Source organism: Eutrigla gurnardus, assembly GCF_963514095.1.
Source record: "Eutrigla gurnardus genome assembly, chromosome: 8".
NCBI classification, from domain to species: domain Eukaryota; kingdom Metazoa; phylum Chordata; class Actinopteri; order Perciformes; family Triglidae; genus Eutrigla; species Eutrigla gurnardus.
Window position 1 is genome coordinate 6,590,444 of NC_139922.1, and position 16,720 is coordinate 6,607,163.

Sequence of the window (16,720 nt, forward strand, 5' to 3'; positions counted from 1 at the left end):
AACTAATTCAGAAATTGAGTAAGAATAACTTTTGGTCAAAAGTTTCACTCTCAGAAGTGATGCTTGTCAGATGGAATTCCCAGGCCACAAGATCAAAAATGAACTACCGGTAAGTATCCCAGGCTACAGGTTATATAAGTGCAAACACACTGATCAGACAGCAGGGCTTGTTGATGCGTTAATGTGTTTTTACTTTCAATATGTTTGCATGTCTGTCACTCACAAATTCATGTAGCCAAAACTGTCCCAAGTTTTCCACTTAAATATCTCAAGAAATGCCAGATGACTTGTCGTATTTTGAATGGTTTGTCATCTGTGAACTGTAATCATCAGTTTCATTTCCACCCAACATCGAAGCAAACAGAAGTGAAATTTTGAGATGATGGAGTTTGGATGAATGCACACTACACTACTCCTTTGTAATAATGAAATCAATCTACTCAAGTGAAATCAAGTCAAATGTATTTGTATTGTCCAATATCAATGCTAAGTACAATGTCTCGACTCATTTTTCAGCCCACAATATCAACATGTCCAAGCTTTCGGAAGACAAGCAGAATCAACATCAAATGTTATTAGATAGAATACCAGAACACAAACAGTAAAATATTGACAGCCCATGGAACAGTGGTTACATTTCAGAGGCGCTCAATACGGAATTCAGAGCATATGAATTGCCTCCACATGGCTCTAAACATGGCGATGGCTGAGCTGGCAGCTAAAAACGCTAAAAGTGTTTAGCTGGAATGGAAACGGAGGGTGGGTGCCATGCTTATGCGACGACGCCGTGGGTCGTATATCAGTGGTAACTGCCGTATGAGTGCAGTGCAGAGTGCTGGCCCTTAGCTAGACAGTGGGGCACAGCAGAGAGACTCGCATGCACTTAAATGCTCGCATGGCCCACCCGGCTATGCAAATAAAGCAGAGAAGCTTGGATTACAGCACACAGAAAGGGAGAATGAATCCCTCTCTGCTCTGGTTACTCCTCTGTCTTCTAACTCTGCTGAATTAATGCTCTGAATCCCGTATATAGAACCTTTAATCAAAATATATTATAGCAACTTATTAAAAACATCAATTACATCTGTTACAATTAAGGAGAGTTTGACAAACGTATGTAATAGGCATATTCTCAACAAGGGCACTCAATCAACAGTTAAGTCAAATAAAACTCTCACTCATATTGTTGTCATAGAATTTGAGGTTATCTGATGACAATGCCATTCTCATTCGGTTCCAGAAAAGGGGTTGAGCCCTTGGGTTTCTCGGCCAGGACAACACAGACTTTCTGCACAACCGTTTCCTCAGCTGAAGATACTTCAGTTTGGGAAACATCTCATCCAATAGAACCAGCATAGCTGCATCCACCTTATTTAGATAACATAAGAGATCATTCAGTGTTTTAAAAACATGGCAACACCTCAGAGGGGATACGATCCACACCCACAAAATGCACATGGAAATAAAACATTTATTTTTACTAACCTTCTCGTCCAGAAGCCGCTGCTGAACCATGAAGAAAGCCTGGCGGATGACACCGTTCACTGTCTCACCACCACTGGCACCACTGGACAGCACAAACAGTGTCTTCGCACTGCCGTGGACAGCATTATGTAGATTTTCAATACATGAAAGCCCAGGAATCCAGTCCCTCTCCTCCAAACAGAGACAGAACCTCCTGTGACCGGAGTTCTCCAGATTGACAGTTAACTCGTTGTAGACCCAATCCCTCACAGCCTGGTTCCCGGTGTCAAACACCACGAATGCATCAAAATGATAACGTGAATCACTACCAGCGAGCTGGGAGTAGCCTTTATGTTCTGCCCAAAGGACCTGTAAGCAATACCACAGATCCCAGCCATAGAGATGCTTCAGTAGGGGCAGAACAGTGAAGGTCAGAGCAAAGAAGGAACAGACGAGAAAGGCTAAGCTACCATACAAGTCCTGGCAGGAATGCTGGTCCATAGACAGTACACTCACACCCTGCTGGGACTCTGGGTATTCACAGTGAATATACGTGGTGAGATAAGGGATCTGTACCGGGGTAGTACGCAGGAAGTCCGCAAACCAAGATGTATCACAGTCACATTTAAAGGGGTTGGCATGCAGGGTGAGTTTCTGAAGGGCACTACCATTTTTAAAGGGGGCGGGGAGAAACTGCTGGTTCAATGCTTTGATTTGATTGTGGCTGAGATAGAGGGAGTGCAAGGATTTTGCCATACTGAAGAAATCCTCAGGGATGATACCGATGCGATTGTGACTGAGGTCCAAAAGAGAAAAATTTGCTCCAAATTCAATTACTTTATGAGGCAAATACATGAGGAAGTTTTGGCTGAGGTTCAGGTGACATAAATTGCTGAGTGCAGAGATGTTTTGCCATGGGAAGTAGCTCAGCAAATTGTCACTGATGCTAAGGGTCTTAATGCCTCCTGGGAGGTTACACAGCACTTCTGGTGACATCGACTTCAGATAATTGTTAGAGATGTCAAGGTAAGTGAGGTTTGTCAGGTTTTGGAAGAAATGAGTGTACTTGTTGTTATCAGAATCCCACATAATGTCCAGGTGGTTTCCATAGAAGTAGAGGTATTTCAAAGAGCTGCTGATCAGCCTTTGGTCTATTCGCATGCCGATGCCATTGTTCGCCAGACTTAAAACTTCCAAGTTTGTCAGATTTTGAAGGAACACAAAACGATGGCCCATGCCCCTCATTTTGAAGTGAAATTCATTATTACTAACATCTAATACTTTAAGAGTCGTTTGAAGCTCACTGAAAGCATCGTTATAGTAAAAATCAAGTCTATTGTATGCCATATTAAGAAAAACTAATTTTTTCATGCTGTCAAAGAGCCCACCCCTCAATGCTTGGCTCATGTAATTGAAAGAAAGGTCTAAACAAACAGCATTTTCCATGCCTACAAAAACCTTTTTGTTAATAGACAGGATGTCATTTTGAGACACGTCAAACGTCAGTTTACCGTGGCAGAAAATATGTTTAAAGTCAAATAGTGATTGGAATTGTAACATATTGTCTTCCAGCCTGTTTGATTTGTTGGATTCCCAGCTATCACCTCCAGATATTGCTTCTCGATCTATCAACATAGGGGGTGGGTCAGACAACATTTGTGTATACAGGTTCTGGTTCTGACGGCTTTCCTGTGCCACAGTCTCAGAGGGATTTGAAGAGCATGGAAGAAAATTAAGCATGTTTTGGGAGAGGTCGATATTGATGAGTAACGGTAAGCGTTTCAGAGATGTGAAGTTACAAGTATAGATGAAATTCATTCTCAGTTCTAGTTTCGTTAGATTTTGAAGTTTGGACAGAACATTCAGGCTCTCGCTTGAAAGCCTGTGAAAAAAGTTCCCACTTAGAAGAAGACGTTGTAGACGGGACATGTTGCCAATATGTGGGGAGAGGATCAGTTCTGGAAATGTCTTCTGTGGTTCATAGTTATAGATGAGGCTAATCCAAGTGAGGCCCTTCAGCTCTGCAAAGAAGGTGCCATTACGTATCGCATATGCCAGGAGGTTGTCAGACAGATCCAAACTCTTTAAATTCTTCAAAGGTCGGAAAAGACCCTCTGGGAATGTTCTCAGAGAGTTTCCTCTCAAGCTTAGGAAGGTGACGGAGCTGTTCTCAGCATAGAGTGAGTTTGGATGTAGTTGTAGAGGGAGATTTTGTGGGCATGGAAAGCAGGGTCTGGCTGCATGGTCACAACGCTGGCAATTCCACTCCAAATTCAAATACTTGAGGAGAGTCAGACTGGCAAATGCATTTTCTAAGACCTCCGTGATTGTATTCTCTCGTAAATCCAGACTCTCCAGTGAGGGTGGAAATCCTTTTGGAATAGCTGTGAAATTATTATAACCCAAGGTAAGGTTTTTGAGTTTAGGGAGGTCTCTGAAAACCCTCTCGCTAATGTAAAAGGATTGGTTGCAAGGGTTTGCATAGAAGCAGTTCCTGCTGAGGAGGAGCTGTTCGAGATGTGGAGTTTTTAAAAGGTGGACAATGTTGAAGATGTGATTATTCTGTAGGTCCAGAACCTTCAGGCTTTCAGGTAACCAGGGAATTGAGGTGAGGCTGTTTTCCGACAGATACAGAAATTGAAGCTTCGATAGGCTCTTGAATGCATAATAGTGAATCTTCATTTTACATCGGTGGTTCTCCAAAGCTCTCCGGGGACCAGGATAACAATTCCCCATCATTTCCAGAGTGTGAAGGTTCGGGACGCCTGACAAATCATGCTGCCCCACTTGCTGTATCTTAGTCCGACTCAAATTGAGTGACACTACAGTGGTAGACTTGATGAAGGGGACATGCTTGAGTGGTCTGTCGTGGCAATCTACTGTGGTGGCATTCACATCTGTATCACATGGGAAGAAGATTGTATTTATGGTCATCACCAATGGAAGAAGCTGATAGAAGATGAGGATCTTTTTCAACATGACCTGGAAAAAAGAAACTTAATTTCAGTTGTCTGTCAATATTTTAGACAATGAAGTCTGCGCAGACTATTACATTTTCTTTTTTACCAAAGATCAAGCGTATTCACTAAACCGCCATCAAAACCACCATTTACACACACCAGACTGTTAAAGCAGGTACATACTACTGCTAAAAAAAGAAAACCTTCCTTTTTTTTCCTCCAGCCTTTCCATTCAGCCATTTCCATCTTATAATTTAACAATCCAGTAGTTACATAAATTTGCTTTTTCTAAAATGTATACATTAAAATCAGTGCATTTCTGATGGCAGAAAACACATTAAATGACTTACTATGACAGGTATAGCATGTATCTTGACATTTACATCAAGAGCAAGATGAAGCAATCTTTAGTCCAGGTGGGCAGAGGGAAGACTGAAAGCAGTATCTAAAAGTCACTGCAGTGACTAGAAACTGGATGTATGCAGAAGTGAAAGCCTGTGGTTTGCACAGCAGTGTGATGCAAATCATGTGACCCAAGTCAAATTCATGTGTCAAGAAATGTAAAACTAAATATTTCATTAACAGTCCAGACAACCACTTTATACAACCAGTCATACTGACTCAAACTGCCCTTTTCTGACTGTAGTAGACCAAATGAAAGCGTTGTTTTCATTCGTGGGCAAAGTTGGATTCATCCTTCATCTGTAACCGTCTATAGTGTTCGGGGTCGTGGGGACAGCTGGAGCCGACATTCGGGGGGGCAGACAGGGCACACCCTGGACAGGTTGTCAGCCAATCACAGGGCTGCCCCTTTTCATATACCACTACACCACCTTCTACCACAAAGTTGGATGACTTCAACAATTCACTACAATTCTCAAGAAAAGATACATTCATCATCTGCTTCATAAATCTTTATTTATCGCACACCGGTAGTATTTTTACAATCAATTTAAGTGCACTGGTATCATGACATCAAGAGCATTATTTTTTTATTGTTGTTTTTTTAAAACCAAACAGCAACAGCAGAGAAAAGATAGATTTTTTCCTTTGCTAATATAACCTCAAACACAGATAATACATTGATAAGCCCTTCAAAAAAGCCCTGAAAAAGAACAAAGTAAAAACCTCATCAATAAAATGTGTTACGGATTAAATAAGGCTGTATCAAACCTGCTTTTTTTTCCAAGTGCTATGTTAAAATATAACTTCCCCATACATTTATGGGAAGTAAATGTGGCAATCATCATAGATAACAAGTAAAGAGCAGTTATACAAAGTGTGTTCTGGTTGGAGAGCTCTTTCAATGCTTTGGCTTTGGATTGGACCTCACACTGTCCTGGAAACAAAAGCAGAACTTCCCTTACACACAGTAGTGTCTTTCTCTGGCAGCAACAACAGCATTCACACACCACCATGTATTAACCCAACCATCACTGATACAAGTGTTGATTTATCCACAGAGCGATGTTCATGAAGCCATCAGACTCGGCATCAACCTTGGAGAGTGAGTGATTGTTCCCTGGGTACCACAGTAGCCTAAACAACACACATCAGAGCATTAGTGGATGAACTAGTCATACATGGTGTGCAATGCATATCTGACATAACCACAAAAGAACATGTTACTCAGACACACTGCTTACCGGACGGGGAGCTTCTTTGCTTTTAGAGCTCTGTAATATTCAAGTCCTTGCTTGTTTGGTACACGCTTGTCATCTTCCCCCAAGGTAAGCAATACCGGTGTCTGTACCTACATGACAGATCATCTTACATTACTGCATTGTGTAACAACACCATGAAGCCACATGCACACAGTCAAGACACATATACTATAAATACCTGTGCAATGTATTTAATGGGGGACTTGTTGAGCATCTGTTCCCAAACAGCAGGGTCAGGTAGACAGTCTGTACTGTAGTCGTAGCCAGCCTCAACCATGCACCTGAAAAATCAGCCAAACATCAACAGGATGAAAAAAAAAAAAGAATCTCTGAATAGCTTTGAGGTTGTTCGTTCCTGCTGTATTGAACACTTCCTTCCCTGACATACACGTGCCCTTTATCCCACTCACGGCTGTCAGAGTGGAATGTTAGGGGTGAGGAGCAAATGATCCAAAACACAGAAGATGAGGGGTTGTGTACCACTGGCACAGTCACAAAATGTAGTGTGTGGGAAAGAGTGTGGGGATGTGCATGCCAAGATGTACCAGTCTGGGATGTCTGTGCTGCCAATCATGGAGGCAAGGTTGGTGACAGGGTTGCGAGCCACACAGGCCTTGTAGAACCCTGGGTACTGGCCAATCAGATGACATGCCAGGAAACCACCATGGGATCCCCCAGAAACTGCCACCTTCTGCTCGTCAAACTTGTCACCTTTCAGAACACTTTCAACAGCAAACTGGTAGAAAGAAAAACACGGGACACTGTAAGAGATTACTTGTGGTATAGAAGCAATGACAACACATGGAAATCAGATGAAATAAAACCATTGCTTAAATAGAAACTAGGGCTACTATCCTCAACTAAATATAGAAAAAAGATATATTAACAATGATATTACCATAAAGCAACACTAGAAGTTATTTTAACCAGGAGGAGCAAAATATATCTTTATAGATTTCATGAATGAAAAACCAGATAATAGTTTTTAACAGTATTTGTTTCTCTGTGTTATTCTTACTTGAACATCTTTGACATCCTGGGTGCCAACATTGCCAGGTAACGAGAGGATACTGTCCTGGCCGTACCCAAGAGAGCCACGATAGTTCACTAAAGAGGAAAAACTCAAATTACCACCCCGCGGTTGTCAGAGTTTACATCCATGTCATCACTTCATCTTTTTACCCTATAAGTCATTTGTGTAAAATTGTCATAATTAGCATGTGAATGCTTGAGCTAGTCAAAAACCTCTCTTTTTTGGGGTCACAGTGACCTAACGTGAACATACCCAGTAATACGGCAAAGCCCATCCTGCACAGCACAGACGAGGACAGAAGCCAGTCAGCTACAATCACTGAGTGAGGACCCCCTAAGTGAAAGAAACAAGTGCATGTAAAATACAGATACCAAAAGCTACCCGTGTCTATATGCACTCAGTACTGTGAAAAAAGAATATGAATATAAACAGTTTTCCAAACAAACCACAGATTCAATCGAGTGCTATAAATCCATGCTGAATGTATTTTGACTGCAGAATGAATAACAGAACTTGGAATGTGAGCATATATATTTTATCAATACGGAACATTTCTACTAATAATTTAGCTTTTTGGAGAGACAACATTAAGTTGATACTCTACAGCAATTAATAATTATGTAACACTATCCAAGTGCTAATTTTGTTTGCAATAGAAAACTAAAAGTCACAACAGAACCCTCGTGAGAGCAACCAACCATGAGGAATGACAATAAGAGGCAGCTTCACTCCATCTTCAACCTCCTTTGGTTTGATCAGCAAAGCTTCGAAATCAAGGCCAGCTGGAATGTAGAAAAATGAGTTAGTCCTCTTTAAATGACATCGGGAGTCCTTCATGCCTCCCATAGACAACATAGACAAACCAATCTTTTCAACCCTCCATAGACTCGGGGACACAAAATGTGTTCTGAATTAAAACAAACCAGTCAACTCAGGCCCTTCATCCTGCTAATTCCTTTCCTCCATCTCATGTAAACAGACCATTTTATCATAATAACTATTACCTCATTATGGTTTTGTATCGTAAATCTATTGATTAATTAAATCCACACAATGTTTATTCTTTAAAAAGCCAAGTGGCTGTTAAATACACATATAGCCCCATCTTTTATGTATATGTTTATTATGTTAACCTGTCCAAGTTAATGTAATGTGATAACTTAATAAAACTCACCTTTGGGATCTTATAAATCACTTTTTGTTGAGGGTCAGAATTTAAGGTATTGATTCAAATGGATTGATTCTGGACTGCAGTGCATGTAGAAGTGTCTCTTACATATTTTGCACACTTCATGCATGTGAAACAAAATGTGGACAAAACTAATTGCATTCCATCTATAAAATACTGAAACCACAAATTGTCATTCTTACAGTATTGACTGTTGTCCTGCTCTGGTGGAGGGGTGAAAGTCATGATCTCCCAATCCATGTCTGGCAACGTCTGAGAGTCTTCCAGCGTAACCCAGACCACTTCCTCCTGAGAATCTCTGGCCGGAAGAAAAGCGACTCTCTGCACAAAGAAATGGTGACAAAGACATACGTTTTTGACAAATAAAACCCCGAACCCCAACCCAAAACATTCATTCAAGCAATAGCATATTTAGTATATAATACATTGTATGTGAGAATGTGATAGATACATAGGTTATAACAGTATCATTGTTCCACCACTGGTGTTGTATGGCATCAGCTCTGATAAAACGACAAACACAGACAGTCGTTATTGCAGGAAGGTTGGAAACTAGGGTTTGCAAATGTTTAAAGTGTACATCTAAGGCATTGGGCGATATGTCTAGTTCATTACTTGAATGTATCTGTACTTGTACTTTGTAGATTTATTTAGTATTTTTTACTTAGTTTGTGCATTCATCCGTGTTCTTTATCCAATTTGATACATTTGGAGTGTAAAAGGTCTTAATCATGTGGTCAAAAGAAAGACCTTCAACATCTCAGGGTAAGCCTTCCTCCCGGACGCCCACCTTAGAAAAGAGGATCATTTGAAAGATAATTCTAAAAGCAGAGTAGCAGCTATACTCATTCATAAAAATATGCCTTTCATCTTATCATGTTACTTCTGATCCTAATGGTAGACACGTTACAGATGTGACTTTGTGCAGTTTATTGCAAAAAACAAATTTGGGAGGCGCTGAAAGCATATCTTAGAGGACAGATTATCATGTCACATTATTATGTATTCTATTACAATAAAATTGAACACTAGGAAAATTAATCATAGGAGTATTGAGGATGCATCTTTGGATAGACTCACATCCATCTTGTCGGCTTACGTTCTGAAGTTGATCTCTTAACTACCACCCAAGCAGAGAGGCTAATCTTTAAATCCCTGAGTAGCATCGCACAAAATAAATCATCCGATGGCTCCTTAACAGAAGATCAATTTATTCATAATCAATTCAAAAATCTGGATGATTATCATTATAGTAATAATAATATGTAGTATTGTATTTGTGTGACAAGGGTATACATAGCATTGAGGAACATTGATGACACTTGAGAGTTTTTAACAATTATCCGGAACATTCTGACTGGCTAGTATTTGGATTTTGCAGTATTTACACATCAGGGACTTTGTACACAAGACGTTTACTCATTTTCCTACTATCTCCACTTGGCTGGATTCTTTACTAAAGGTCAATATGCCATAATAAAGACAGAATTTCAATGATTTATGCTCAAATATCATCACTCTGCAGCTCATGTTTGAGAACAAGGGGGAAATTATCTAGGTACCCCGCTGTCAGAAGAGGGATAGGACTCCTTCCGTCTCTTTCTAGGGTTCATTCCTCTTCTACATGCTTTAATGAAACATTGACAGGTCTCAGCGACCATCTAACTTATGCTGTGGTCTTTCCCAAACCATGTCCCTTTCTGGTCATCCTTATTTGATAACATTTCTAAGACTTATGGCTGTAATATTATGCCCTCTCCTCCAATTACTATTTTGGGAATATTCTCAGTTCCAGATGACTCCCGTGTCCCTGTATGGTGAGTTTCTATTATCGGGATAATGATAACGAGGAACTTGAAAAAGATATCTTGCTCACTATCATGGTAGAGAAGTGGAAAAATAGAGCCTGGTTATAAAAATCCAGGAATTATCACGTAAAAAAAGAACAAACTGACATTTTTCTGTATATTATTTAAATATGTGTATGTGTGAAAAGGCTGCTTTCCCCCCCCTTTCACCTGGTCCTGTTCCCAGCATTATCAGGGGTTTGGTGTCTGTTTAATCCTTGGGTTCAGTGTAATGCTTTCGGTTATTTTGATAAATGATTAATTGATTTGTATAAATTATACAGTCCTATAGTTATTTATGGGTTTATAGTTTTGGGTTTTACTTCTGCATGTGATTGTAGGGTTGGATCAGCTGCTCACCAGCTTCCTCAGGTTGATTGCATGCAGGTTTGTCTGATTAGGTCCTCTCAGCAGGGAGGGGCTGGGCAATTTTAATGTGAAGAAGAGGAGGGAAGATAGCTTATGCCATAAATGACATTTTGTAATATTTGGGTTGCTTCTTGTTAATGTACCCATAAAATGTATAGATTTAGTTATGTCAGCAGTTACTGATCTGTGTGGATAACTTGTCTTCTTCCAATTAAAGGGTTTAAATTGTGCTTGGCCAGCTTAGCTCACCCTATACTTACCTGGGCAGGTGGTAGGTTCCATTTTGGGTGAGGCTGAAATGTTTGTGTGTGTTCAGGGGGGGGAGGCGGAAGGGAGGAGAGCGACAGAGAGGCTAGGAGGTGGCAGCTTCCCTGGAGGTTGCAGTTTGTTTGATTTTTGTTTGATATTAATTTTCCACAGTTGGATTTTGTGCTCTTTGTTAAGTAAAGTTTTCTTCTGTTTTTTGTTAATAAATCATCACCTTTTTGCACACATCCTGTTTCCAGTCCGGCTTCTTAAAGATCCTTTGTTTGTTTTTTGCATGATGCAACGTGAGCATGTTTGGGGATAAATGTTGACTTCTGTAACTTTTCTGGTGAGCTTTGCCGCAGTAAACCTCCATTTGAATTCACAGATCTGAGTTGGCTTCATCTGCACATCAACATCTCGAACCACGACACGATCAGTCGGCTTCAGATGCTGTCGTTTTGGGGTTTTTATCCATCCCTTCAATATAATTTATCTTTTTGTACTTATCTGTACCAAGAGATTCGTTTATGTCAATGCCTTGTCTATTTAAAAACAAATTCTATAAATAATAGATGTTAATGTTTTAGAATGTGTTGACTTCAGAGCCCCAGCATGGTAATAAAAATGGTGCATTAGCAAAACAATTAATAAAACGTCGACACTCAAATGAAGCCCTACCAGACTTGGAGGGCAGTTTGGAGAGGAGCAGCTGACCACCATCAGATTTCTCTCAATGTTCAACAGACACCAGTTACCAATATCAGACTCTACAGACAAACAACATACAAACAAGAGCATCATTAGACACAGACTGAAATATAAATGTTCAAAACACTGACACAGTAAGCAAATCCCCTATTGAAGAGTATCAACACCAAGACTGCATAGACCTGAGCGTGTGTAACACAAGGCTGGTAAATGTGTCTGGTCACTCACTTGAAGTCAGAGAGGTGACGTTCCCTGTGGTCATATCCACCATCAACAGATCCTACAAGAAACAACAGCTTTTTTTTAAAGAATAATCCAATTTTCTCAGTCTAAGGGCTTTTTTGCTATGGAAAATGTACAATTAACAGAAACAATATCAATATCATTGTCTAATTGTTAACATGATAACAAGACGTTTTCCAGGAGTTGACTGTACCTTGCGGCTGCGCTGAGGGCAAGCAACAATAACACGCTGACTATCAGCTGACCAGCACTGAGGGGACAACCGAGAGGTGTAGATCCCAGTAAAGCCATCTGCAAAGCCACATCAACACACACACACACACACACCAACACACACACACACACAACCAAGTTTGATACATTAGGAGAATAGAATTACTGCCTTGCAGGCATATGCCCCCTCCAACCAGTGGAGTTGCAGTTTACATCTATCTGTCGAAAAGTGTCTTCACTACTTGTACACTATTAGACATTTGTGTGAAATCATCATAATTAGCATATGAATTGAAATGCTTTGAGATATCCGTTGGGTATGAACGGATGGACGGACAGACAGACAACCTGAAAACATAATGCTGCTCTGGCCACGGCTGTCGCCGGTGCCAGGGAACGGAAAATGTGCAATCATGTGACCACCAAGTATTCCTTACCTTCTCCAGGTCTCTTCACCACATCAACCACCACTGAGGTCTTCTTAGTATACCAGTCATACTAGAAAGAACACACGGGAGCACAGAAGAAAGCATAATATGAAAATGAATGCATTTATGAACTCATAAATGTATCTGCCATGATGTCTACACAGCAGAAAACACCAGATGGTGCACTGTGTGAAGAAACGTCAATCTCTATTTATTATTTCCCAGCAAGCAGGTACAGTGCAAGAATGGAAAGTAAATGTGTCTTATGAGGAAACGAGTGTCCATGTTGTCTTACCATACAGAGCTTGCTGCACTGCATGTGTGGTCCATAGACAGAACATTCCAGGTAGACAATGCGACACTGGTCTGGGCTCAGTCTTGGGGAGCATACTGCAGTGGTGCCTGATGTGAGCTGCTCTGGGGGCCACAACGGATACAATAGACATGAACATCTGTAGAAGTAATAACAGGGTGTAGCTGTAGCCATTTGAAACATATTATAAATAACAAAGACAAACATTCACTTACCACATTTCCCACCAGTAAGATCCACATAGAACAACGATGACCTGACAGAGAAAAGGGAGACGTGAACAGCAGCATTAGCTTATGAGTCTGGGGACATTTCTTATTGGGCCGCTATCATTTCTCTCTTTGATCAGCGTTTTTCACCTCCTGTTGGGGCAATACTCAAGGCCAAGTCTGAAAGGCTCATGCCACCAGCCAATAAACACCACACCTGTGTCACCTGGAGCCCAAAATGCCTGCAGAGACAGAGACAACGTAACTAAGAGAGCAAGAGCAGGACTAAGAACCCTCTTGGTCCTGCACAAAGAAAGCATGCATCTTTGTACAAAGTGCTGCACCAACCTGTCCAGGTGAGATACTTTCAGGGACGCCCTCCAACACAGAGACGTTGTCACCCTCAACGTCCAACACACAAAGCACTGGACAGCTCTTACTAACCAGTGCCTCTCCCCAGTCCTCATGGAAGACAAACTGCTCCCCCTGCAGGAATAGACAAGCAATATCCTACAACTTAAACTGAAGTGGTGAATGATCTAAGACTGTTGAATCAAACCAGAATAACGAAAACAGTTTGTGTTTCATAGTATTACTTGAACTCACTTTTACAGCCTCCTTTTTCTCCACTCTCATCGCCTCCTCCTCGTCCCCAACAGAAGACAACTCTGGTGATTCACTCTACAAACATGAATGAAACACAGAATAATGAGTTACTACCTACTCATGTGACCTATGAATTACTCTAAACCCTTCTACCTACTATGGTAGATGGTCAAAGTATCAACAGTAAGTCACATATAGGGCAGAACAACTTCTTTGCTACTCTTATGATCACATCCCAATCAGTGTCGTCAAGGTATTTTGCTTTTGAAAGACAATGGAAAATACCCAGGGTGCATTCAAATGAAACCATTTTGCGAAATGCCCCAGTATGCCATGCTTTTAAGATTGAGCGATGAGCTTAATTTTAATGGTGTGCAACAATTTTCAAGATATATTTAATAAAGTTCTCTAAGTGTGCACCTGCTGAAGCCATTAGTCCCCCAGTGAGGTATTTTTGAATCATCCAGCATGGACTAAAAGCTTTCTTATCAACTTTGAACAATTCCTTACAAATAACCACAGAATACATAGAATTTTGTACCAACAACAAGGCAATTAATGCATCATGTACTTCAAGTTTCTGTTTTTGTTTTTCCTTGAATGTGATGTGAATAGAGGATCTGAGGGGAGAGGTTGTCATATGCTGTAGAGAAGCTAATGTGCAATAGTGAACTATATAAATACACATATATACATATATATATATATATACACAAACAGTTTGCTATGTTCTGGGCAATATTAAACACAATTCCAGCAATGACTTAGAGGAGAATCAACATGCTTCATTTTCGACCTATAGAGAGCAGACCAGCAATTCTAGGCCACAAGTGATTCTGTGCTGATTTACCCTCAAGTATTTATTTATGTTTTGCTGACAGACCTGGAAGAAGGATTCTGCTTTGGGTCTCTTCCTTTCTGCCACATACAAGAGGTGGGTCTCAGAGTGGGACCAAACCAAGCAACCAAACTGCCCTAAGAAAAAGAAAACCCAATGTCCTTAACACCTGGACTGGCACATGTAAAGGCAAAGTTTAAAAGATGCGGGTTTGATAAAAAAAAAAAAAAGTACAGATAACTCACCATCTTCATAGACTTTGCCATGCTTCTTTAAGGCTGTTAGATTGATGCTCTTCATCTTTATGTTTTTACTCCAGATCTGAATGTCACAGAGAGGTCAGGAGAGGAGAGGAAGTCAAACAGAGGTCTTCAGCGTTTTTCAGGACAAAGACCCCTTGGCTGATAGTGACACAGTGGAGGGACCCCCTATTACATATCATATACAATTCTGTTGCTTAAACAGGGCCATTAATAATATGTAGTGCAGCCTATAGTGCCATGTATAAAAGGCACTTTGTAATGATGTACGTTTACAATGCTAATCCATTAAAATAATAATTGTTGATAGAATAATATATTTATAGAACATATTATAATTCTATATTGACATTTCTACATCACAATTTCACATTAACAACAATAATTAACATTTATATTTGCTTATGAGATGTTGTTTTAAACTTAATGTGTATTTTAGGGGACCCAGACCCCACATTGAAGATCTTAAAGTGTGACGCGTGGTAACATGGCACTGAAAAACCAAGTAACCATAACAACCACTCAGGAAATAACCTGGTTAAAAAAAAATACAGAATGGGAAATATTACAAGACAACTTAAATGTAACCATGCTACAAACTAAATCCCCTGATATTCCATGACCTGGCCCAAGGCCGGGTCCCTGACCCCTGACCCTGCATGAGGTTTTAAACACAGGCTACAGGTGGGAAATGTAACAGATACAGCACCATAAAGGGGACAACACAGAGACACTGAATCTCAGCCAGACAGACAGCCACTCACCTCCAGAAACTGTTTGTCCTCTCCTTTGATGGTGCACTCTCTGACAACAGCCTTCATTTCACCCGAGGGGGAGTCCTTACTAAGCACCCTGACAGCACAAGCATTTTGATGAGACATTGTTCAGTTTGCTACAGGTTTGGTCTATGACAACGTCTTCAACACCAAACTAAATGTTTACATACTCTCCTTTGATCTCAGTGCAGTTCCCTGAGGCTCCAGAGTAGACCACGGACTTGTCATCGTGGAATAAAATGTATTGTCGGCAAAACTTGACTTTCTCATTCCTGTCCAGATCCCGCTGGCTCCATTCTGGAGAAGAAAGTAGATAAACAAAAATGCCATCAACATCCATGAACACATCGATCATCGTTTTAGTATACCACAGACTGAGTCTACCTGTATAGATGTTGCTGTATTTGCCTCCATACTGAGAGGTGACGACAGGTCCCACATCTGCTCTGCTCAAAGAAGGGAAGAGGCTGAGTTCTCTGTACAGCCTGGCAATTTCTTCAGGGTTGGTCATCACCTGACGACATGCAGCAGAATAACTCACACTACGTCTCAATGACACAAACTGTCCAACAGCGAACAAAGCCCTATTCATTTTCTAGCCATACATACGTCCATATAGTTAACAGTTTACCACCAAAACAGAGGTGCAAATTGCAAACCAATCAAGCCATTGCCGCGTGATAAACAAGGCAACCAAGTGAGCAAGCTAGCATGTTTTTAGCAATAATTGGCTAAGTCATTTGACCAGGAACTTCCTGTCGCCGCTGACAGCAAACAACCGGACTGTGTCAGTTTGCTAGCTTGATTTTAAAACTGGCTAACGATAATTGAGCTACTAACAATAATACTGGCAGCATTATTATCGCCAGATAAAGCTACATCAGCGCACGTACGAAGTTTTTTCTCGGATAGGTTACCTGTTCAGGCGCAAGGAATAAGTACTCGGTTGAATGGTATCATACCTGTGACTTCATGATAGGGACAGTGTGCGTCGCTAGACTGCCAGGCAGTTGAGAGCACAATGGAGTAGTTGGAGTTATCCAATACAAAGCTAACTCAATTTAAAGGTAATAGCTTTTGCAGCTTCCTGTTGAATAAAATAAAACCCGTATTAAACAGTTTCTGGATTAATCAAACACCCGGATTTTGGAAGAAACAACGACAAATTATAATGAATTCACTTACAGCAATGTACAAAACGTACCAGACAACTTACATAGTTTATCCATCAATAGAACAGTTTGTTCATAGCAGTAACAGATGCCTATACTTTTATTTTGTAGGAATATTACTTCCGCAACACCCAACAGGAAGCAACAGACAAACAAAATAAGTGAGTTTTCAACGCCCT

General features: G+C 40.6%; 2 protein-coding genes across 3 annotated transcripts; both read right to left on the minus strand.

The window, feature by feature from the left end:
* Positions 1-203: 203 nt before the first annotated feature.
* On the minus strand, positions 204-4,845 carry tlr9 (toll-like receptor 9). The gene is made up of 3 exons (XM_084016052.1): positions 4,775-4,845; positions 1,486-4,446; positions 204-1,368 (listed from the first exon to the last, which is right to left on the minus strand). Exons 2-3 carry the CDS (start codon positions 4,441-4,443, stop codon positions 1,162-1,164), a joined length of 3,165 nt encoding a protein of 1,054 aa, XP_083872178.1. The 5' UTR covers positions 4,444-4,446; positions 4,775-4,845; the 3' UTR covers positions 204-1,161.
* Positions 4,846-5,322: 477 nt separating this feature from the next.
* On the minus strand, positions 5,323-16,410 carry LOC311017096 (acylamino-acid-releasing enzyme-like). 2 transcript variants are annotated; one of them, XM_084015245.1, is made up of 23 exons: positions 16,332-16,410; positions 15,754-15,883; positions 15,540-15,666; positions 15,358-15,445; positions 14,579-14,654; positions 14,379-14,470; positions 13,496-13,570; positions 13,238-13,375; positions 13,040-13,131; positions 12,896-12,936; positions 12,663-12,784; positions 12,377-12,437; positions 11,920-12,017; positions 11,712-11,763; positions 11,454-11,542; positions 8,493-8,631; positions 7,820-7,903; positions 7,374-7,454; positions 7,107-7,195; positions 6,634-6,824; positions 6,267-6,369; positions 6,071-6,177; positions 5,323-5,963 (listed from the first exon to the last, which is right to left on the minus strand). In XM_084015245.1, exons 1-23 carry the CDS (start codon positions 16,341-16,343, stop codon positions 5,858-5,860), a joined length of 2,193 nt encoding a protein of 730 aa, XP_083871371.1. In that variant the 5' UTR covers positions 16,344-16,410; the 3' UTR covers positions 5,323-5,857. The 2 variants fall into 2 exon arrangements, with proteins under 2 accessions (XP_083871371.1, XP_083871370.1); XM_084015244.1 differs by lacking the exon at positions 16,332-16,410 and having other exon boundaries at positions 15,754-15,976.
* Positions 16,411-16,720: the final 310 nt, after the last annotated feature.

Bases quoted from the DNA above. Each gene is read 5' to 3' on its own strand.
- LOC311017096 (XM_084015244.1), bottom strand. From the start codon at position 15,961: ATGAATAGGGCTTTGTTCGCTGTTGGACAGTTTGTGTCATTGAGACGT. The intron at 12,937-13,039 runs GTGAAAAACGCT...TTTCTCTGTCAG, and splicing joins GAGTATTGCCCCAACAGGAG to GTCATCGTTGTTCTATGTGG. The intron at 12,018-12,376 runs GTAAGGAATACT...GTGGCTTTGCAG, and splicing joins GGTGAAGAGACCTGGAGAAG to ATGGCTTTACTGGGATCTAC.
- tlr9 (XM_084016052.1), bottom strand. From the start codon at position 4,443: ATGTTGAAAAAGATCCTCATCTTCTATCAGCTTCTTCCATTGGTGATG. The intron at 1,369-1,485 runs GTTAGTAAAAAT...TATCTAAATAAG, and splicing joins AGCGGCTTCTGGACGAGAAG to GTGGATGCAGCTATGCTGGT.